The sequence below is a fragment of the Microchirus variegatus genome (genome assembly GCF_963457635.1).
Source record: "Microchirus variegatus genome assembly, chromosome: 18".
NCBI classification, from domain to species: domain Eukaryota; kingdom Metazoa; phylum Chordata; class Actinopteri; order Pleuronectiformes; family Soleidae; genus Microchirus; species Microchirus variegatus.
In genome coordinates this window covers 12,486,249-12,510,208 of record NC_139819.1, presented here as the reverse complement: position 1 = coordinate 12,510,208, position 23,960 = coordinate 12,486,249, and the positions used below count along the sequence as shown (strand labels likewise).

The window sequence follows — 23,960 nt, the reverse complement described above, 5'->3', positions numbered from 1 at the left end:
CTGCATATTTTTACTTACGTGGTCACCTCCTACTATCCAGTCACCAGTTCCCAGGTTGTTTGGCTGTCAGTGCTGTGTGTCAGCAGGTATTTAAACAGCAATTTGCTCTCTTTCATACTCCACCAGTCACTCTAGGATCAAGTTAAGAACTGCTCGATGTCAACCAGACAGGTCATTGTAGGCAGATGAACGGCACCAATAGCCAGTATCTCACCACAGAGGCTTCATGTGTGAATCTTTTTCCGCTGTGAGGTTTCCCACGTGCTGAAGCTGCGGTTGAGCCTTAAAGTCCTCGGTGTGATCGCTAAATCAAGTCACCGAGCTACAAGTGGATTACTTGAGCTAATGACTTGATGCGGCTAGACTGGTCTTTATATAGGAAGATGCACGTAAACATCGTGTACATGGCAGGAGGGAGATCAACATCTGTTTCTTTGTTTTTGCAAGTGTACAGGTGTTGTTTTTTTTTGATTAATCGAGTACTTCTTTACTACCAAACCTGGAAAGGATGATGTTTCTGAATGTCTTGTTTTGTCCACAAACCAAAATGATTCAGTTTTAAAGATTTCTTTGTTATATGGAGCAAAGAAAACAGAAAATATTCACATTAAAGAGGTTGAAAAATCAGAAGGTTTGTAATTTAAAAAAAATCTGACACCACTTCCTAGTTAGAGCACCAAATAAAAAACAGACAGACAAGTGCTGGATTGTGTACAACCATTGCTAATAACTCCCTGCCCAGCTATAGCTCATGGGCGAGTTCCACCCACGTTGATGTCTAAACGGATGTTTGATGTGCAAGCCTTTTATTTTTTTAGTTCTTCTTCAGCATTTCTGCTGTGGACAATGTCCAAGATCCAGGAATGGAACATCTACAATACAGACACACTGTGCACAGACAGTGGAGGTTGTTGCTGATTCTGTCTGGAGGATATACTGTTGGAGACATGTCTCAACCAAAATGACACAATGCACAAAGACTTTTAGGTATCACTTACCACGTTATACCATTTACTGACAGCAAGATAACGACTGCATCCATTAGCTGCAAACAGGAACTCTAATAACTTTGAGCTATAAGCAGAATATTCTCCTTAATTAGAGTAATTAACTCCTGAAATTGAGACTATCGTCTCACAGTATGCTCTCTTTGTAAGATATGTCCTTTCCCACATACATACTCATGAATAGAGTTTGTGCACTGTACACTCAATTTTAAAGTGTGAATAAACTACCTGTATCACGTTTCCTTAATCTATATCATGATCATTTATGAGTTAACCCAATACATTTCTTAAAAACCAAAGCCAAACGTATTTGAATGTTCACTATTATTGTAGGAGCCAAAGTTGTGCTTATTCATTAAGTGTTGATTTAATGCTGGGATTGGCACATGGTTGATGATTAGTGTGTCACTATAAATGACTGCTGTCCCCAGTTCACTGGTTGCTGGTTGTCAATCATGACATAAGGTGAGCACGGTGGAGTGAAATATTTTGTTGACTAAACTCAAAGTGTATTTTCGTGTTCTGTGTATTATTTCCCTCTTTCAAAACAGCAGCGAGTATAATGAGAATGGTGTGGCGTCTAATGTGCAGCGTGTTTAATAAAAGAGTAGTCGAGCCACAGAGGTTTGTTTTTGAAATTATTTAATGTCGATCAGCTGCTATAATAATTGTTGGTCAACGTTTTGAAGACTGTTGCGTTATAAACACAACTGAGCCGAGGTGCTCTTGAACACCTCCTTTCCGGATGGGACGTGGTCGTGGACAAAGCGGAAGTGAGTTGTTGTTATTTCAGTTTGCTCTGTTAACGGCTGCAAGGTTGTCTTAATGATATAAACTAATATTTGTTTTAGGTAAATATAGCGCGACGCGTGGAGTTTGTTTGTACTGCATTTGTTTGTGTTGTCCCGCTCAGTAGTTAACAACAAGGCTTCGTTTTCCCGAAAAAGGCGTTTACTATTGAAGTCCATGACTGTGTTTACATGGACAGCAACATCATGCTGATGTTAATCTGATTAAGACTGCCGTATACTCACTATTTTCTTAACATAAATACACAACATATACTGCGCTTTTTGCTTCAGAATGTTCAGTGTCCTCGCTCAACAGGTTAATTCAATTAAAAGAGGCTATATAGCAAATGAATGAGAGTCAAAATAAGTGTATTTTTAAAAGTGTAACATGAAAACATGCAGGAACATGAATGGAATATTGTCTTAGCTGGACATAAACGTATCATAATCCAAATAATGACTCAATTAGGTCAATGATTAGTGTCCATGTAAACACACAGAGGTAACATACACAACAGATAACCCCGATGTACACAGTACTACTAATACTGTCTATCATAACTGTCCTGCATTCAGTTCTTACTCCAACAAAGTCAAATTGAAATAGCTTTATTTTCCTGTATGTTCTTCATTCATATAAAAGCATCACAGTGTGTCATACACATGACATCATCCACTTCCTACACACACTAACTCGCATCACATGCATAGATATACACAAACACTTGTATCATGACATATCAACACATAACACATAAAAGAGCATTTTCAGTGAGTGTACACAGCGCATCATCTGCTCAGATTATTAAATGGAGCAGTAAATGGCGTTGAGTGTATGTGTGTTTTCACAAAGCTTGTCCCTGTTCTTTTTGTCCTGAAAGTAGAACTGTGTTTCCCTTACTTTGTATCAGTTGTGGTTTCCTGTTTTTAAAAACCTGTGTTTTAATGTACGCTGTCTGTATTTTATGTATTTTTTACTTGATTCTTGATTCCACATCTGTGAAAGGTGCTATATAAATAAAAATGACTAGTTACTTACTCACTTTCTATGAATGGGATTAAGTAGATGGATAGATAGAGCACCACTCCACAAGGCAGCATTCAGTCATTTAAAAATAGTCAAATGAAAACACAAGTATTCCAGTTGTTTGTTGCGTAGAGTTTCTCATGAACCAGTTTTAGTTTCAAAGTAATTGGCCCAAACATTAACATCTTTGAGATGGAACATGTTTAAATTCATTTCAGGGAATTGAAGCGGAAGCATCTGACCAAGACGCTCGGCCATTAGCCACACTGCACAAATCATCAATTTGATCCAGTTTTGGTACAAACAAAGATGCACAGTTTTTTTTGTTGCCGCTCGCTTGGTTTCAATTAGGTTTTCGTGTCTCTAGCACTGAGCTGGGGAAAACATGACAGGGGTTAGGGTTTCTGCCTGTACAACAGCAGATTTCAGAAGATTTCTCAAATGATGACAAACTGAGAATTCATGTGTTAGGCCCTGACAAATGTCAAAAGATAAACTTTATCCTCCTTGAGTAATCATGATGTGAACCTTTCTTTTGGGCTGTTTGTTTACATAGAATGTTGGTGAATGAATATGATACCTTGTTGTTTGTGTTGTCTGTTATTTTGCAGAGTTGAAACAGTGAAGTCATGTAATTGCATCCATAGATGGCAAACACAATGAAATTCTTGAACAAAAACAACATGTGATGTACATTGTCCTTCTGTTTTCTGACATTAATAGTCTAAATAACTAATCATAGTCAGATAATGATGTATAATTTTAACTATAGTCCTGTGTTTTGATCCTATATTCATCCTATAGATTTTTTTAGAGGTAAAATATACAGTAGGCACATATTTAGCCTTTGTTTGTATTTATGTGAAAAACAGGATATTACACAGTATCTTGATCTGTCTTACACAGTACCTTAAGTATCCCTGCATAACTTATGTTTATGAAAAAATATAAACATAAAAAAAGAAGTCCCCCATCGCTCTAGATAAATAATCCCTATCCTCATAATGACAAAGTGATAAAGTGAAAAACGAAACAAAAATCCTCCTAATTCTCTTGATCATCTTTAATCATGGCAAAAATAATTTGAAAATCGGAACACTTTATGAATGCACTCTATTTAGCATTTAAAACACACAATCTGTCAGATGACTTCTTCGAAGGCCACTTTATTGCACCATAATAATCAATTTCTTTTATACTTGTACTTGCGAAACAGGAAGGGAACCTCCCCGCGGTGACTTAAAGAGGTCAGAGCGTTCAACGCGTCGTCTCTTGATCAGCCCCTGACTGAGCTCTCTGTGTCTCGGCGTCTGAGGATGAAGCTTGCTGTGCTGGGAGCCACTGGGCAGACCGGTCAGTATCTGGTCAACCAGGCTCTGCAGCAGGGTCACACGGTCACCGCCATCGTCAGGAATCCAGGGAAACTCGCCATACATCATGATAATCTCAAGGTAATGTAACGCTGAGCGGTTGTGTGTGTGTGTGTGTGTGTGTGTGTGTGCTGCGTGACTTTTACAGGCTGGTGCTCTCGGAACGTTGGGCTCAAAGTTCAGTCAGTGATCTCGCATCATAAAAGTTGTTTAGTGTCAAAATGTGGTTATGAAACTGAAGTGTTGTGTGTCTAAACAAGAGCTACAAATGTTTCTGTAGGTTAAAGGTTCATTCTTTGAATATTATTTGCTTAAAAAACAATAACTATGCACCTATGAAAAGTAAAAGTACCTCTTTATGGAAAAATAAACACAACATATATTAGAATAAAAGTTCCCTATGCGTTGCATTGTTTGTTCACGTTGTAATCTCGGTTATGAGAAATTATATAAATTACTTATTAAGTTAAAATGAATATTTTGACATATTTATATCAGATATCATATTCTACTCTGAGAAAATTAGGTATTATGAAAATTAATTATGACATAAACATGGAGTAAATATTTTTTTTAGGCGTGTCTAAAAAAAACCTGACTGGACACCAAAGATGTTCTGGCGGAAAAGGATACACTTATCATAATAATAATATTATTGTATATAAAAGAGATCGTTAATGTTCCCTTTTCTCTTTCCAGGTGGTGGAAGCTGACATTTTCTCCGCCGACAGCCTCAAGGCTCATTTCAAAGGACACGACGTGATCATGTCCTGCCTCGGCTTTTCGCCGGCCATCTTTTCGGCGGTGACCGGCTACACCTTGTCCATGAAAGCTGTGATCGGTGCCATGCAAGAAGCCCGGGTCAACAGGTTCATCGCCATGACCTCCTGGTACACTCAGCGTAAGTCCAGCGTTCATGATATGACGCCAAGATTTGAATCCACTCTTCTTTAATCCTACCCAGTTTTGAGCAGATATGTCTTTAAGGAGGCTCTTGTTTGAGTCCCCTATACGATTGTTTTGTGTTTTCCATTAAAAGGCACACTTTTATTCATCAAAAGAGTTGCAAAATGAATAGAAAATATAGTCAAGACATTGACTAGATTAGAAATAATGATTTGTATTAAAATAATAATGTTGCCCTTTCGTCAAAGAACCAGCAAAACTGTTTTCAGGGTTTTCAAGTGTGTTCTAACCCTCCAATAGCCTTCTAACACGATTAGCAAACACAATGTACCATTAGAACACTGGAGAGATGGTTGCTGGAAATGGGCCTCTATACACCTATGTACATATTCCATTAAAAACCAGACATTTGCAGCTAGAATAGTTGTTTACCACATTAACAATGTATAGAGTGTATTTCTGATTGATTTAATGTTATATTTTTTCCTTCAAAAATAAGGACATTTCTAAGCGACCCCAAACTTTTGAATGGTAGTGTATTGATGACGTAAAGCCAGAGTTGATATATTGAAAGGAATTAAAATGTTAATGCCTTTACCATGTGTTAAACATAAGCATTACATATGTTTATTTGAAGTGGCTAGTCTTATGTCAAGAGCAAGAATTAGAGCTGAACGATTAATCGGAATTCGAAACCGTAATACAGCCTACAGCTAGCCGTTTTCATTGTTTTACAGCATTTTGACTGATTTTCCAAGACCCACAAAACAGTGTGTTCTATGACTATGTAAACACGAAACTACCAAAAGATCATCAGACGTCATTGGCGGTGAACGAGTTAAATATGTTTTTGAACGAAAATGAGAATAATGATATAAAAATGACCCTTCACTCTCATATCTTGAGTCGTATCGCACTCACAATTCCTGTCCATTCCATTTATTGACCTTTCATGGTCATCTCCAGTAGTGTTTTAGCCACACCAGCAGCAGCACGGCCGTAGATATTACATCAGTCTGGTTTGGTTTCAGCTTCTCAAATAGCAGAACATGACCGTTTTCTATTCATCTCTTGGAAAACGTGAAGGAAAGTTTTCTGCCTCAGTGCATGCTGGAGTAAATTAGGAAAATTGGAACAAGAGTTTCTCTGTTGTGTTTTATTTTTTTTACCACTTTTCACTCCCAGCTGACTCTGGGACTCAGTCACCTTACCTCATCCGCTTCCTCCTGCTGCCGCTGATCCGAAGCGTCCTGAACAACATGTACGAGATGGAGCAGTTTCTGCAGAAGACCGAGGACATCAGCTGGACCGTAGTACGACCACCTGGACTCAAGAACCTGGCGGCCACAGGTCAATGCTAACACACAGTTGCTAACAGGGTGGAGGGGGGAAACACAAATTAAAAATGTACATTGGTTTAAAAGAGCAGTTTTGCTGCCAAGAAGACAGAACCTAGATTAACAGTCTTGTTCAATGGCGTGCACTGCCTCAGGATCACTTTCGCCACAGTTCAAGCTTATTAGCACATGCTCTCATTACTTAATTGTGTGGTTATGATAATGAATGGGCCTCATTTTTTTTTTTTTTGTAAATGGCGATTAGTTCTTGAGGTCTGAGCTCATATTTAGGCAAAATGCAGTGTGCCTTTCACCACTCATTGGCCCAAATAAAACGTGCTGCTGTCACGATGCCGCTCACTCGCTGTTTTCTCCTCTCTGCGACCTTCACAGCTCAAGAGTTTCTAACCCACGAGGGATACTTTGTGCCGCTAACCGACGGTCAGGCTGCAGGCGGTGCGGTGGCGAGAGGGGACGTGGCTCGCTTCATGCTCTCTTTAGTCAGCAGCAATGCCTGGGTCAAGAAGGGAGTGGCCATCACGACCAAATAATAATAATAATTTATCAGTCTTTAAGTGTTTTGCTTTGACTCTGCACCACACCAACAAACTGCCTGATGTACCACATTATGATGCTTAAACTGCCTTATGGTCAATGTGTTTTTTTTCTACTCATGTTTAACATAAACTTTTGTTTATATGGCTAAAGAAAACTTACAAGCACGAATTTACTTTTAGATAAAGACCAAAGGTGTAAGACACAATTTCAGCCACATGAGGTCAGTGTGGCACAACAGTGAGTGACGTACAGTACTGTATGTTCGATTTTTACTTGCAGCTGTTTTTCTCAAAATGAAATGAAGCATCCGGGTTGGAGTAAATTAAATAAAAGATGCACTGAATTTAACATTCATTTGTTGTATTGTACATTTAAAAAAATGCAGTCCTTTGACAGAACCTGCAAATATAAGTATGCAAAAGCCACAACATATGAAACACCAAATGTCCCTAAACCTGTAAATAAAAACAAAAGAGACCATCGCAAACAGACATGTTTAGTAACATTTGTCTTTCGTTCTCTAGGGTGTGTTCAGGAATGCAACAGGAGTGCATAAAACACCGGTGTGACTTCTGTTCTTTTGTTTCTGCACGGTTCAAATAGTTGACTAACGAGATGCGAGAGTGAGTGTCATGTCCGAGTAAAATCAAAATCATGGTTGAAACATGATTAAAACATTTCAGGGCATTAATGATGGGCGTAGTTGCTCTAAGTGAGTTTCTATTCATGACCTGTTTGTGTTGTTTTCAGATGCTGCCGCCTTGGCCAGGTCTCCCTTGACAAAAAGATTCTAATCTCAATTAGACTTATGTAACCTGTGTAATCTGAAACAGATGACGGATCATATATAGGAATATAGAGAGAATGGAATCCAAATCCAACTTTATTAAAAAGCACTTTAAAACCAAGAGATAAATAAAATGTAACAACATAAGACCTGATAGACCTAAGAACTAGTACTGGGCACTAGGTTAACGCAAGACGTGTTTCCATGACGACTGACTGGAAAAAGACGCTATGTTTTTACGTGCCGCAACACCGGAGTCCTGGCACCGTTTACCAGTTAGCTCCGTTAGCTGCGTTGTACCACATTAACCCGTGTTACCTGTGTACTGCATACGTGTGTGTCTGTTTTTAAAGTTAAGCGTCGTGCTCTAACGTGCGTTAGCGTCTTTAACGCAGTTAGCTGCCGTTAATGCGTTAACGTGCCCAGCGCTACCAAGAACGTAGTAAAACGTGAAGTAAAACTATAAAATACTGTAGAAAGTATAAAAGCGCAAATAAACAAGTCATACAATCAAACTATCAAAAAACATCCTCTCTGTGGAGTTGCACGGCCAGCGGTGTGTTTGACAACAGAAGTTACATAGTGTGGCTTTAAATGAGAAGAACATTTGTCTCAGCGAAGCACATGCACGGGCCTGATACAAGTACAATAATTAGACACGTATACAAAACTTAGTCAATAGATCGTGTTCAGGGCACATTATTGAGTACACTGGTGTAGCAGTGACTGACTTTGTCTAATGTCTGCATCAGCTTTTAGACAAACCCTGTGCACGCCGTGAAAATAGTCAAACAACGCAATGGGATGAGAGATTAAGATTTGTTTTTCAAGAGTCGTGACACACACAGAGACACGATGAGACATAAATGAAATTCCACTGTAACCTAATCTGATCAAAACGAAAATTCCTATTGAGAAGCAACACAGATTTGTTTTTGTTCAAGAATGCAATCTGATATACACAAACGTTCAAAAGTTTGGGGTCGCTTAGAAATGTCCTTATGACTTTTTTATTTATTTATTTATTAAATGAATCAGAAACACACTCTATACATTGTTAATGTGGTAAACGACTATTCTAGCTGCAAAAGTCTGGTTTTTAATGGAATATGTACATAGGTGTATAGAGGCCCATTTCCAGTGTTCTAATGGTTCATTGTGTTTACTAATCACGTTAGAAGGCTATTGGATGATTAGAAAACCCTTGTGCAATGATGTTAGCACAGCTGAAAAAAGGTTTTTCTAATCTGGTCAATGTCTTGACTATATTTTCTCTTCATTTTGCAACTCTTTTGATGAATACAAGTGTGACTTTTAATGGAAAACACAAAAAAATTGTATAGGTGAGCAAATGGGGCCATCTTTTGGAAAATGACTTTGTCAATAAGTAAAATAAACTTAAAGGTGCCATATGTAAGAATGAGGCCAAAAACGGTTACTACATTGAAAATTGAAAATACCAAGGTCTTTTAGGTTTCGTTTTCTGACGTAACTGGCAACCCGTGGTTGCTCGGCAGCTGAGACTCTACTGACTGCAATGATTGGTAGATGGCAGTAGGTGGTGCCACATGCCAAAACATGATTTCAAAACATAAACATGATTTGCAGGCTGCAAAAACATTTTTTTAATGCAAATATTTTGGCTGTACTGTTGTTGTTGGTGAGTTCAATTTGTTATATGAATATTATTCCTGAGTCTCTGTGACATATTAGGAGGATTTTATGGCCAGTTGCTTCAGATTTATTACATAATGCACCTTTAAGTGTGTGAATGGGTGTGAATGGGTGAAAGGCAAGCGCAGTAAAGAGCTTTAAGTGGTCATCAAGACTAGAAAACTGCAATAAAAAATCAATTTACAGATTATTAAAAAAATAAAAATGCGCACACACACAAACAATTCAGTCAGTTTTTCCAATCCACTCCTTTTTTTAATTGACAATCATGAAAAAAATCACAGAATTCACAATTCACTTGTCAAACTGTACAAATTCAAGTGCATGCTTTATAATTTTGCACATGTTCCCGATTAGTGGTATTCATAGGAATAATATTTGCTCAACACGTTGCAATAACACTTACATTCAAACATCGCTTCTAATCTATAGAGGCGATGTTTTTGCAGCTTTTGCCAGATGTGATATCATTTCATGTAAAATACAAAGAGACAGAAAACTGGCAAGTCAGGCTGTCAAATATTTAAATATGTACCGCTGCTTCAAAAAACAGTGTTAATCACCCCCGCACAATGTTGCCCCCTAAAAATGATGTTCTGTTCCACACACGGGAGACAAAATACTCCTGACTAAACATAACTGAGAGTGCACTTCATTTGTGTGGGAGTGTAATGTATTTGCACATTGCTTTAATGCTGAGTCCAGTGCACAGTTTACCTCAAAGTTAATGGCAAGGTTTGGCTCTGATTTGGATGTCTTATTTACAAAAAAGTGCACATTTGCAGAGAGACCGTATTTACATTTCACAACATAAATACCGATTGGGAACAGACAACACACCGATTCCTCCACAGCTCATTGCAAAGCTCGACATAAAAAAATACAAGCAGCACAAACCTCCACTTTATTAAACTCCTTAAATGATAAACCTATTTGTGCTTTCAGGTTAATATTCAGGTGAAAAAGGGGGGGTTCATGTGTTTCTCAACATGACAGGTTTTTATCTCTGTGGAGATAAACTGCTACGGCTTCGCCACCGCGTATATATCATTAATCGTCTCCTCGTACATCTTCGTGACGATCGGTCTCCTCAGTTTCATGGTGGGCCCTGCACAAACGACAGAGAAGAAACGCACGACAGTCAAGACGTAAAACAATGGCAAACATTTGATGGACAGATTTGGAACCTGGCAGAGAGTCAGTCTGCAACAAACTGGACTGGAATGCTGTCTGACGCCGCAAAACTGTCATCATCATCATCGTTCATCACACGACCTCAGTTGAACGTTGATAACATGTTATGCAACGTAAGGTTGACCTTAATCCTCCCTGTTTTGACCTTTGTCACAGTTTAAGTGTCAAAGTAGGCGTAGGAGGCATTTATTTATGTTTATTTATTTGTGTTGAAGTTGGAGCTGAGCATCCATCCTCAGCATGGCTTCTACTTCTAAAATATAGTTATTTATATATAAGTTAAACTGCATTTATAGAGAAAATAATCTTTCTTATCACCACTTTTCCTTGCATGAAAGCTTGTTTCGGAATCTTTCCTTTTCTTCTCTGAGCTGCATTTCTGAAGTTTTCAAAAACCAGTATACTGATTCTATCTAAAGTCTGCAGTTTGGCCTCTGGTTGAGAGGAGCCGTGTGCTTGCAAAACCCGACGAGAAGCCTTAAAGCACCTTAAGGCACGCCATGCAGAACATCATTTTATATTGTCTAATAATGTGACTTTACTTTTGAAGCCATGTTAAGAGAAAAAGGCAGAGACACAACCTTAAACTCCAAACTCTTGAAGAGAGGTGGTATTTGAATCAAACACATTTTACAAGATGCATTCTGGGAATAGTTCAGTGGTAGCTGAATGTTGTCTCTCCTCATTTCAACAACCACAGCACTAAATGATTACACATTCTTTGGGGCTTGGTTTTTATTTTAAGTATTTTTTTTACAGCTGTGACACAAACTGCGTGACACAATATTATAGAACAACAGTAGAGGCAAAACATTACTACATGCTCTTTAGACTGCGTTGAATTTGCAAATGTTAATTCTTTGTGTTTATTATTATTTTATTTTTTTTAAATAAGACAAAAGTATTACGTCCAAATAATATCTAGGCAATTCGGTTGACAAATTTCGACTAAAACTCCTTTGGACATTTAAATCTATGGGCCTTTTCGTGGGGTTTTGTCGTTGTTTATTTGGTTTTATTTTGGAACAGTTGTATAAACATTAAAATAAACTGACCTGGAAACTACGAATGCATGACATTATCAGCGTGATATGTTGACATGAGTATGAAAAATATGATATTAATTTCAACACAGACTGACGTCTGCAATTGGGCGCAGGGACAAGCGTATATCGGTATTGTATCAGTTATCGGCCCAAGCACTCCCGATATATCGACATGTCAGATATCGGCAAAAAGTACAATATCGTACATCCCTACACTTTTAGAAATAAGGGTTCCAAAAGGGTTCTTCTACAAGCGCTGAGGTTCTACCTGGAACCCTTTGCTTCTTTCCCGAAGAAAGGGTTTTTCAAGGGTTCTTGATAACACCAATGGTTCCAGTAAGAACCATTTTGATCCAGAGAACCCTTTAAACCCCCTTTCCTGAATAAAGGGTTTTAAAAGGGTTCTTAGTGGAAACCTCCAAAAGGGTTCCAGGTAGAACCTTTTTAAAAAGGTTTCTCCTATGAGGACAAGCCGAAGAACCTTATATGGTTCTACTTAGCACTTTTGTTTCTAAGAGTGTATTTTTTCCTGGTTTCTCTCCACAGTGGTTACTCACCCAGTTCTCCTCCACCAACGGAGAAGTCTCTCTCCACAAGGACCCACTTCTGGACCCTCTGGGCGTTGGAGGTTGCCCTGGCGTTGACGCGTTCCAATCCCTCCTGGATGGCCTTGTAAACGGTCGGCTCCTTGTTGGCTATGATCTCTGACACCTTGGTTGCAGTGACACCGTGCTGCTGGCAGAAGTCCAAAGCCTCAGGGGTCAGCTCGTCCGTGGGATCTCCGTTGTTGTCTACGACGCACTGAGAGACGACGAGGAGGAGGAGGAGAAGAAGAAGTGATTACCGAGTGTCTGATTTATTCATCTCGCGGCTTTGTCTCGCAGGAATGGACGTGCGGTTACTTTGAGCGTGAGCAGCATGGAGAGGAACTTGAGCTTGTCTCCTATTAGCATGGCGTTGCTGAGAATCGGCACCTCTGCCTTCAGAGCGTCCTCGATGGGCACGGGAGGAATGTTCTCTCCACCGGCAGTGATGATCAGCTCTGTTTGAACAGAGACACGTTCAAAAGTGTGTCACCTTGTCTGCATAATTTACCTGCAATGTTTGTGCACATTTTACATCTGCGCTGTGAAAACTTTGAAAACAAACTCAAATGAATTCGGTTCAGTCATAGCAAGTTATTTAAAATGATCTTCACATGGCTGTTCTTTCTATCCACAGTATCTTTTAAACCTTCATGACCAACTCTGCAATCTTACCCAATGATATGAAAATGATTGCAGTCTCTAACTGTCAGTTTTATGGATAAAAAAAATCCATATGTGGCAACAGTGAAGTCAGACATTGACTCCTCATGCCTGGGGTGAAGTTAGGAAGATGTGCGAATACAGGTTTCACAGAGAAAATGCTCCGACCCATCATTCTGTGTCCCAATCTTTTCCTCACCTTTGATCCTCCCTGTGATGTACAAGAATTCACTCTCATCGTGTTTTCCCAGGTCTCCAGAGTGCAGCCAGCCGTCCTGGTCGAGAGCCTCAGCAGTTTTTTCCGGCATGTTCAGATAACCCATGAAGACGTGCCGACCCCAGAAACAGATCTCTCCGTTCCCGTCCTTGTCCGGGTTGTCCAGCTTCGTCTTGCAGCCTGGCATCGCCTTCCCACAGCTGGACACAGGACACATCACGAGTGAACAAAGGTGCTTTATTTCAGACCTGGTGTGAAGTTTAAACTGCACACCTTCTTTTATGTTACGTTACATGTTATTAACAGTAATGTTTTACCTTAGTTTAATGACATGTTTCTCTATTTAGCAAATATTTGTTTACTCTGAACATGAAGACGTTCAAAACCACTATTAAAGGTCCAGTGTGACATTTCAGATGGTTTATTTGCATATATTGATTATATATTATACACCCATACGTAGGTTTGCATGACTTAAAAACAAATATGCTTTTGTAGCCTTAGAATAAGTCTTTTACACACAAAAAAGGCCTTCAGGGCTTCATTGAGTCCACCATCTTGGATTTTTAACTGGTTTCTTTGACTTTCACTTAGGAGCAAAAATCAACTATTAGATATCTGACAATTATCTCAATATATATCGAAAGAAATGTCAGATTTGGACATTTGTACTTCCTCAATGTTCTATGTGTGACTTGAAGCAGGTTTTTGTATTTGTTTGTGCTGAGTATACAACATTTAGAGCAAAACTATACAGGTGTTCCCTGTTGTTTTGTTTGCGTTTTGTCACTTTCCATTACGTTGCTGTGTCGAGTTCTCAGGTCTACTGTACAGAGTTGGTGTCATTTCAATTCTTAATGCTTCGATTCTGACCTTGGGATGCGGTAGCTGTCGTTAACGGAGACGCTGTGCGGCCCGGAGCTTTCGCTCATCCCGTACAGTTCCATAAGTGGGATGTTGAGGCTCATGAAGTATTCCAGCGTGTCCCTGGTGATGGGGGCAGCGCCTGTGAAGCAGATCTTGCAGCGGTCCAATCCCAGCAGACCGCGCACCTTCTTGAAGACGAGATTGTTGGCCAGCATGAAACCCCATGGCACCGCGTTCTCCCTGCGAAGAGATAAAACGACTTGTTTGTTACGTGCTTTTTGGCACAAGATTCAGATACTGGAATTCTCCAACAAAGGAAACAGTGATAAGATCGGTGGTGAGATAACACGTGAGTGACATGCATACCAGTGATGGAGGAATTCTTGTCTCATGCTTTTTAAAAAAAGGTATTCGTAGAGTGCCGATGATAAGACAGCAATGTTCCTTCAACAGACTGTAATAACAATAATAATAATGATAACTCTTTTGCAGTCTCACCCGTTCATGGCGCTGCAGTTGTACTGCAGGCCGATGGACTTGGCCCAGTCTGCCACTCTCTTTCTCATGGGCGATGCCTTGGCACCAGCAGCTTTCATCTTCTCCTGCATCTTCTCCCACACTCGAGGGACTCCCATGAAGAAAGTCGGGCGAGCCTCTTTCAGTGTGGTACCTAAGGTGCCCTGAGAATCACAGCCCAGTGCAAATTTTTTGGCTTTTATGACACGAGTTTGTGTTTATGAAAAGTTATATATTTTTCTCTGTTTCGAAATGATGCGTTTCTCTCTCTATCTGAGGATTAAGGATGTTGAAGAAAAATTCGGGACCATCTTGATGAATGAGGCCCTAGCTCTGTACAGCAGCAGCAGCAGCAGCAGAAGGGAGTCTTACCTTGAGAGCATCTGGATCAGCAAAGTAGACAGTCGCAGCAAAGATCATCGAGAGCCAAATGTCCACAAGCTGTGCTGCCACGTGGCTCAGAGGAAGGTAACTGACCAACACCTCTGACGTGCAAGTGTAATCTACCAGGGTAGATGCTGTACGGACTGTCCACGTCACCTGCACGTTGATAGATGAGAAAAAAGGAGCTATTGATCACTATTTTTCAACATATCACCAATACAAAAAAAATGTCAGAAAGTGTCAATAAGTCCCATACGTTTGTAGGTGAAGCACAAATTACAAATGAATGTGATTTCATCCTAAAAACCTATGTAAAATGAGAACGATGCTTCACTTTACTATATGATTGACGTTTTCTACTTAATGTGACATAATTAGTAGATTATTTTTACTTAAACACTGGACTAAATAAACATAAGAAATAGCTTGTTTAATTAAATTTATCACTTTTTCAAGCATAATAGTGAAAAACATCTGAAAATTAAACTTGGACAATGTTTAGGGACAGTGTCTTGACGTTTTGAATTAAAAAAAAAAAGGATTACTTATAATGCAACATATGTGAGACAGATGAATTAATTGATAATAAAGATGACATGCTGATAGCAGCCTTGGAACGAATAACAATTTGAAGCAGACAAAACAATCAAAGCTTGGAAAAACAAAGTCCCTTTAATAGATAACTCACGTTGTCATGGCTCAGCATGACTCCTTTCGGGTTGCCAGTGGTTCCAGACGTATAGATGAGAGTAGAACACTCGTTGGGCCGAAGACTGTCGATCCTTGCGTTTAGCTGCTCGTCGGGCTCACCTTCTCCCAACTTCATGAACTCTGCCCACTACAGACGAACAGAGATAATGCTGTTGTTGCACGGTACTCTATACCATAGAAAGTACACACTGTAAAGTATAATTATAGTGTGTATTACAAGTTACAAATATGTATCCATTTGATGTCGACATACTGTGTACAGGAATGGTGCTTTTTGCTGTGGCTCGCCCGTGTACTGGACAATGGCTTTCAGATGAGGCAGATGATCTTTAATCTGTCAGGAAACGCACGTTAAACAACATTCAAGCTCTTTTCTTGCAAATCCAGGGTCCGCCCCGTGCTGTATAAAAAAAAAAAACTAAAAAAAAACCTTCTGACCTGCATGATTTTGTCGAGCTGTTTCTGGTTCTCGACGACCAGGATGTTCGCCTCGCAGTTGGCAGCCACGTACTGACAGGCTTCAGGCGAGTTGGTCGTATAAATGCCGGTTCCCAGACCGCTGTGGCACAAATCACATGCAGGAGAATGAAAAACTCGGTCCTTTTTTGTTATATTTTGTTCATTTTTGTTACGATCTGGCTCAGGCCGCTCAGTTGGTGTAGCGGTTACAACTCCTGACTCATGACCTGGTCAGAAAAAGGGCAAATTGGACACCCATTGGATGGTTGTTTGTCTCTATGTGGCCCTGTGATGGACTGGTCCAAGTTGTCCCCTGCCTTTCGCCCCTATGTCTAACATACTATTTATTTTCCCTGAGCAGAAACGACCAAAGCCAGTGTCTTTCTGCATGGAGTTAGCATGTTCTCGTTCTGTGTGTGTGGGTTTTCTTTTCTCCGGGTTCTCCGGGTTCTCCGGTTTCCTTCCACAGTCCAAAAACATGCAGAGGTTAAATTGGCCATAGGTGTGATAGTAAACGGTTGTTTGATTCCGTTTTTGTCCTACAATGGACTGCCTTTTGTCCTGTGTTGGCTCAGATTGTCTCCAGCGGCCACCGCAACCCTCATGTGGAGGATAAAGCGGTATAGACAATGAATGGATGAACGGTGAATAAGCCTAAAACCGGTTCTTTGGTTTATAATCACAACAATCGTACCATTATATAACATATAAGAATAATATAATTTAAGGGGACTATAAAAAAAAAAAGCAAGGAAAAACATTATAAACTTGTTGTTAAAATTCCTTCTCCATGAAATGAAAGATGCCAAATGTTACGAGGATTCTTTGTCATAAAGTCAGGTAGTAAACTATACAATGGTAGCGCACAAGGTAGATGTGGGCAAACACACAGATAAAAGAGGGATAAACATAGACAGAGGTAAATGTGCAGTGTCAGGGGAAAGAAAGCTGAGGCACAACAGAGGATAATGTGTTCATGATCCTCTCGGCACTGAGGTGAAATAAGGTCTTACCCGGCCAGGATGCAGCCAACGTCTGCGATGAACCACTCGGCAGAGTTGAATCCCAAAATGCCCACGCCATGATATCTTTCCAGGCCCAACTGAGGGTCGGGGGGGGGAGACAAAAAAAGAAGAAGTGATGACTTGGCTACCTGTGTTACTTTTGACCTACATTTTGTTTGAAAAGCCACTCGATCTCACGCGAAACCAACATGGGCCGGGGAAACTGGAGACGTAACTCAAGCTGTGAATTTCACACACCCAAGTGTACGTTTCAGTAGCCCATTCTCACACTATCAGAGATCGCAGTGATAGACGGTGCTGTTTACAAAAACAACGTTCACATACATGGTTTTCATGCGCATGTCATGTGTGTTCCTCTTTTTTTAGAAACAGAAAAAGCATTCGTCTGAGGAAACTGAGGAAAGTTGAATTAAGCTCAGAACCTAATGTGAAATATGGGTTTTGTTGATACTACATGAATAAATGTAGATTTTTCCTTTTTTTGACTATCTAACTACAAATGTTGAGTTCATTTAAGGGCTGTGATCGAGAATCAGAGGACAAGAAAATGTTTTGTTTGCACTTCAATTGCACAATAAAAGTACACTACAGTCGCATGTAGAAAGAATGAGTTCAGACAAACCTTGATAAAAGCTTTAGCAGCTGTCCGGCACTGTGTGTAGTATTGCCTCCACGTCAGTGTCTCCCACTGGCCTTCCTTCTTGGACTTTAAGGCAGGATAGTCACCGTAGCGTTCCACTGTCTCCAAGAACAACTGATGGACGGTGATGGGAGTCTCCGAGGCAATACCTGAGCTCTCCATCCTCAGCCGCACTGCCTTGTTCCTGTTGGTGCTCCATAGCTGATCGGCTTGGGCCAGAGATGTTGTCTTTGACAGTGGAATTACCCTGGGCTCTTCTGTCGTGGGACAACAGGGGCAGATACTTTTACCCGCCATAAATAACAACGTCCAATTGAAACAACAACAACAACAACAACACCGCTCCAAATCACACAGCCAGCGTCCCTCACGCTCATGCACAAAGGAGTCATGCGCTGAAGAGGATGGCAAATACCTGTGGGGCTGCGTTACGCCCACTTTTACAGCACTGCAACATGATTTGCAGAGAACAGGCCAAGGTGTTGCTGTCACCCGAGACAAACAGGAAGCTATGATATATCCATGACAACCCACTAGTCAGGGGGGAAAAAAACCAACCAGTCAGGTTTGGTTAGAAAAGGAGGAAGTGATACTTAAAGAATGTCAATGAGGTGTAACAATGGGATGTTTTACAAAAAAATATGGGACTTGTTTGACTCCATTGTGTTATATTGTATTTGATGTGATTGCCTTAGACTTCTTAGGTCTGCACCAATTTCATTTTCTTTTTCCTAACCATTATATTCAGCTGCTCTATTTGTCACTTGCGTTCAGCTTCGACAAACAATGTCTCCTCTGTGTTTCTTTGCATAACTGCTGCAGCTAGGTGTCACGTTTCCTGTAGTAGGCAAATGTCCAAACTGTATATTGTGATTTTTTTTATTTTTTTTATTTTGGCTTTAATTTTTTATTAGTACGGAAGAGTATTAGGGCCACATTGAAAGAAAGAAAACAAAATGAAACAGCATGAATTCTGAGATTAAAGTCAGAAAATGCATGCTGTTTTATTATGTTATTCTTTCTTTAATTTTTTTTTTTACATCTCTGAACATTCTAAATCTATCTATCATATTAAAAAAAAAAAATCTCTCCTCTTTCCTGGAATAATTATTTGTATTATAACCACAAAAACGCCAACTATTGATGGAATATATAAATACATTTAAAGGTACAATGTGTAAAATTTAGCTGTTGGTGAACCTTTTGTTCACATCAAAACTCAAATTATGTTTATTTTGTCCATTGTCGGCTACTGTGAAAACATACTGGTCCAAAATGGCAGCTATTGTGGAGCTGATCCAGCTACTGATATGATTGGACTGGACCTCAGTTTACAACCTTAAGATATAGAGATATTTCTATATGTTTAAAGGGGCCATTTCACCCAGAAAATATACAGTTTTTTTTTTTTTCTACACTACCTTTCAAAAGTTTTCGGTCACTTAGAAATGTCCTTATTTTTGAAGGAAAAGCACTTTTATTCTAGCTGCAAACGTTTTGTTTCATTTTCGCAGGGTTTCAAAAAGTCATGTAAAATAACATGGTCGCGGGCCGCTACTGCATTGCCACTGTTAGCAGTGAGACGCCATGTTTCTACCGGAGCCTGTAAGGACAAACCCGAGAGAACAAATCAAGCGTCTCTTTACTTGTAGCGGAAGTCCCGCCTCCACTCTCTCCGCTTTGTCTGCTACGGCCGCGGTAGCTCGCCCTCTCCCTCCCCGGCTTCTGACAGCTCTACCGCGGCCACGAAGAGCTGTCCCTCGTCCTCGTCCTCGCCCACTCCCCCTCCCTCTCGTTGTCTGAATAAATACTAGAACCTCATCTGCTGACACGGAGAAAGACGACAAGGACGACGGGGGTGAGCAGAGGAGCAGTTCGTTGTTTTGTAAATTTCAGCCTCTCCTCTAGATGTCACTATAAACTACTTACTTCACCTTTAAGACACAATTATGTTTGAAGAAGACGAGTTCGGCGATAATGACGATAAGTACCACTGTAATCGACGGAGTGTTTACAACCGCGCACCAGTGGTGACAGTGGATTTACCTGCAGATGCCACAGTGCTGTAAGCACTATCACTATCACATGTGTAGCAGACTGTTACAGTCATTACATGCTTGTTCTTCACGGTCCATCAGGACTAAATCAAGGCACTGACACAAGTTGATATTACTTTATTTTCTTACTGTTTTTTAATTTAAAATAGTTGTTCACTTTAATTTTACATTTTTGTATCTAAATAAACTAAAGTTCACAGGAAATGTGTTCTTATCTGTTACAGAGGCTGAGAAATCAGTCATTTAGTAGGCATTGAACCTCAGGTTTTAGAGACATTTTTTCCAGGCGCTTCAGGCCTTAATGGGTTAATGGAATATGTACATAGGTGTATAGAGGCCCATTTTCAGCAACCATCTCTCCAGTGTTCTAATGGTATATTGTGTTTGCTAATCGTGTTAGAAGGCTATTGGAGGATTAGAAAACCCTTGAAAACCCTTGTGCAATGATGTTAGCACAGCTGAAAACAGTTTTGCTGGTTCTTTGACGAAAGGGCAAAATTATAATTTTGAATAAAAGTCATTATTTCTCATCTTGTCAATGTCTTGACTATAGTTTCTATTCATTTTGAAACTCTTCTGATGAATAAAAGTGTGACTTTTAATGGCAAACACAGAAAAAAATGTATAGGTGAGCCCAAACTTTTGACCGGTAGTGTAGTAATTCCCAGAGGTAAATGTGTTATTTGATCATCAGATACAATCTAAGCTTCATGTCTCATTCCCGCAACAAGAGAGGAAGTTGGGACTTCCTCCAAAGAAAATAGAAAATGAACAGCATTTTTCTTGTGACCCTTGTAGTTTCTAAAAAAAAAAATCTCTCTTAATATAATTCTTACCAAGTGAGAGCGATTCAGTAGCCTCCTCTAGAGATGTAGGAGTTAGAGCTGGTGCCTCTGTTGTGCTGGCAGGATGAGACTCCTGCTGCTCTGTGACAGCGTCTCCGTTGGGGACGACAGCGGAGTGAGTCTTTAAGTCTGACACAGTCTCTCTCTCTGGGGGAGGAATGCTGTGAGAGCCATTAAAAAAGAATGATGAATTACATCCAGTCGTGCATTAACGTCAATGTATAACTGTGACTGGTTAAAGATTTGTCTCTGACTTACCTGTCAGTGTCACCATCCATGACTGCAACGCCGTGCCTGATGTCTGACGTCTCCGAATCTTCTTGAATTTGCTAGAAACAGATGGTTAAAAGAAATAGATTACATGGATTTGAAGTACAACTGATTTAGATTATATGTTATTATAACAACACAGCTGCTCCTATGCGCTTATTTATACCAAAGTGAGATTTGCCTCGCGTTATTGCAACAGATCAAAGCCAATGACTGCCAGTGTTAGCAATCACGTTACTGGCAATGGCATCACAGCACTGGTCAGAATGATGAAATAATGACAACTGTGCCAGACAGACAGACAGACAGACAGACAGACAGACCGACAGACGCTGTGCCAGAAAACATTTAGACATCTGTATGCACTCTTTATGCTCCCTGATTCAAAATGTGAGCAGATTTAATAGGAAAAAATATGTGAAATTCATATTTCAGGTATTAAATAAAATTTAAATATTGTCAGCTCTTGGTGTAAGTGTGACAACTTTGCAACCAACAATTAGAATACATACATTTAAATACTACACACACACACAGTATGTCTTTACTGAAATCAAATCAGTCCATCAAAACAAATCAGCCACACATTCACTAATACTTTATAATATAATATCTTTGATTAAGGTCAGTGAACTCAGCAGGATCTCAATCGCTGACCTCTGCTTTTTAAGATAACTTTGCTCAAGATTTGTGTCGACCAAAGTTCACGCAACTTGCAAAACTACAGTGGGGCAATCTGAAGCAGCCACAGCGACGTCTTTGCTCCGGTTTATGCAAATAGCAAAAAAAAAAAGAGGCAGTTCAGTCAGTACATATTGAATGAATTTACCTTTTTTTTTTTTTTTTTACATAATTTGATGTACATACATGTTTCAATCATGTATTAATTTCTCACCTGTCGTATCAGTCATTCTCTGAGTTACTGTGACATTTGGCTCAGGAGTAAATGGGCGACAGATAATAAAAATAAACATTGCATTCTGTGTGATCTGGGTGCAGAAAACCTTTCATCTTCTGTTCTTACAGAGTATGATTTAGGATGAAATTGTAATGAAACACAAGCCGTTATTTTGTAGCTGTAGAAGCAACACTCTTAGAAATAAAAGTGCTAAGTAGAACCGTATAAGGTTCTTCAACTTGTCCTCATAGGAGAAACCTTCTACCTGGAACCCTTATGGAGGGTTCCACCAAGAACCCTTTTAAAACCCTTTATTCAGGAAATGGCTTTTAAAGGGTTTTCTGGATCAAAATGGTTCTTACTGGAACCATTAATGTTGCCAAGAACACTTGAAAAACCCTTTCTTCAGAAAATGGTTATTCAGAAGAAAATGGTTCCAGGTAGAAACTTCAGCCCTTGTAGAAGGACCATTTTGGAACCCTTATTTCTAAGAGTGAATGTTTTTTTTACTCTTCAGAGTAAAGTTATTTTTGAAGGTGCATTATGTAATAAATCTAAATCAACTGGTCATCAAATTCTCCTAATATGTCACAGAGACTCAGGAATAATATAACAGTTAAAGTTGGTGGGTTAAAACTGAACTCACCAACAACCTCTGTATTTTGAATTTGAATGTAGCAACCGTTTTTGGCCACATTCTTACACATGGTACCTTTAAATCAACTCCTCTATGATGTCACACTCATGCACTCAATATGAGATGACAACTAATCACAATAGAGTGAGGCAGCAACAACATCTTTGCTCTGGATTATGGAAATAGCAAATAAACCTTTTTTTCCGATTTAGTGTCACTGTTCAATTTGAGTTGCAGAAAAACAAACTCACGGCATACAAGTGAAGATCCGTGGTAGTTTAACATTAGATTTAGTCCCAGGATGTATGGATGGGTTTAAAGAGAGACACAGTCTCCGTCGACTACACGATAAAAGTCATGAAACCTGCCTTTAACCAAATGGGGGCTACAAGTATCTATTTGTCTATGTCATCAACTAAAACATATTTACTATACAGTACTTGCCCAAGGTCTGGAAAAGTCAGGCTGCATCGTCATCAAAGGCATAATCGTATGTGGCGATGTTGCTCTTAAACTTTGGTTATTCAAATAAATGTGTTCAAAACTGCAAACATGCACATCAATAACCATAACCAGCTACAGTTTCAGCTATGTGTGAGATCCTCATTCACACAGCATGACAGACAGACAGACGCCCGGCATTCAATCAACAGTGAATAAAAAATAAAATGAAATGAACCTACCTTGTGCAATGACGGTGTCTGAATGGCATCCACAGACTAGGAGTAGTCAGGTATAACACTAACCTGGCTCAACCTTTGCCCATCACAGGAGATCCACTGTTGCCTCGCCAAGGGTGATCTCAGCCTATAGGGGACTGTGTGAGGGACACACACACACACACACACCTCGCCTCAAGGGACTTGCACAATCCGTGTAGCACCTGCTTCTGCGGCCGTATCAGGGTTAAAGACCCACCGACAAACTCGACCAAAGGTTATATGCCTTCTCAAGGTGAGGAAGACCTGGAACCTGAGACACCAACAGCTTGCAGCTGGTGGAAACCGGCTTTGTTTGTATTAATTATAGCAGGTGACAACAGTTGGCGTTGGTGATCATGCAAAACATTTCAAATATGTACTGCTATAAAGACTTAGATGAGTGGGTGTTGGAGGAAAAAAGAAAGAGATTTTTTTCTCATTCAAACTTGACCTTGAATTGATTAGATATAAAAAAAAAAAAAAAATAATGATTAAAAATTAGATATGTTCATGTTTACAAGGACAGAACTTTGACCCACAGAAAACAGAATTCACCACTTGAACAGAACATGTGCAACTTTTATTTTTTCAGGAGAGAAGAGTCACAGTGTCTTTGCTCCTCCAATAACTGCGCAAGGAGGAGGAGGACAATGTTTTGTAAGTAAATATAGGCCAAGGTTCAACCTCAAATGACACAGAGTAACACTGCTCACAGACACAGAGGTCAGAGAATCACACCACCCAGTCACACCACGGCCTCACACACTCGTCTTAACACTTGGTATCTGT

The 23,960-nt window shown here is 39.8% G+C and overlaps 2 protein-coding genes across 3 annotated transcripts; one reads left to right on the top strand and one right to left on the bottom strand.

Moving 5' to 3' along the window:
• Positions 1-1,753: 1,753 nt before the first annotated feature.
• On the top strand, positions 1,754-7,343 carry LOC310939661 (flavin reductase (NADPH)-like). Of its 2 annotated transcripts, none has more exons than XM_083904470.1 (5): positions 1,754-1,780; positions 4,042-4,276; positions 4,895-5,096; positions 6,287-6,451; positions 6,832-7,343. In XM_083904470.1, the coding sequence occupies exons 2-5, from the start codon at positions 4,142-4,144 to the stop codon at positions 6,987-6,989; spliced, it is 660 nt and encodes a 219-aa protein (XP_083760596.1). In that variant the 5' UTR covers positions 1,754-1,780; positions 4,042-4,141; the 3' UTR covers positions 6,990-7,343. The 2 variants fall into 2 exon arrangements, with proteins under 2 accessions (XP_083760596.1, XP_083760597.1); XM_083904471.1 differs by lacking the exon at positions 1,754-1,780 and adding an exon at positions 1,824-1,858.
• Positions 7,344-9,811: 2,468 nt separating this feature from the next.
• On the bottom strand, positions 9,812-23,207 carry LOC310940406 (long-chain-fatty-acid--CoA ligase ACSBG2-like). The gene is made up of 15 exons (XM_083905361.1): positions 23,154-23,207; positions 20,924-20,994; positions 20,657-20,826; positions 17,746-18,020; positions 17,112-17,200; positions 16,078-16,198; positions 15,893-15,973; positions 15,617-15,766; positions 14,917-15,084; positions 14,527-14,708; positions 14,035-14,268; positions 13,144-13,361; positions 12,600-12,739; positions 12,255-12,498; positions 9,812-10,565 (listed from the first exon to the last, which is right to left on the bottom strand). Exons 2-15 carry the CDS (start codon positions 20,941-20,943, stop codon positions 10,480-10,482), a joined length of 2,178 nt encoding a protein of 725 aa, XP_083761487.1. The 5' UTR covers positions 20,944-20,994; positions 23,154-23,207; the 3' UTR covers positions 9,812-10,479.
• Positions 23,208-23,960: the final 753 nt, after the last annotated feature.

What these genes read in the sequence shown, in the direction of transcription:
- LOC310939661 (XM_083904470.1), top strand. Translation starts at nt 4,142, where the DNA reads ATGAAGCTTGCTGTGCTGGGAGCCACTGGGCAGACCGGTCAGTATCTG. An exon ending in TACATCATGATAATCTCAAG is followed by an intron (nt 4,277 to 4,894) that starts GTAATGTAACGC and finishes TTCTCTTTCCAG; the next exon opens with GTGGTGGAAGCTGACATTTT. An exon ending in CAAGAACCTGGCGGCCACAG is followed by an intron (nt 6,452 to 6,831) that starts GTCAATGCTAAC and finishes CGACCTTCACAG; the next exon opens with CTCAAGAGTTTCTAACCCAC.
- LOC310940406 (XM_083905361.1), bottom strand. Translation starts at nt 20,943, where the DNA reads ATGGATGGTGACACTGACAG. An exon ending in AGCTCGACAAAATCATGCAG is followed by an intron (nt 15,974 to 16,077) that starts GTCAGAAGGTTT and finishes GTTTCCTGACAG; the next exon opens with ATTAAAGATCATCTGCCTCA. An exon ending in CATCACAGGGAGGATCAAAG is followed by an intron (nt 12,740 to 13,143) that starts GTGAGGAAAAGA and finishes CTGTTCAAACAG; the next exon opens with AGCTGATCATCACTGCCGGT.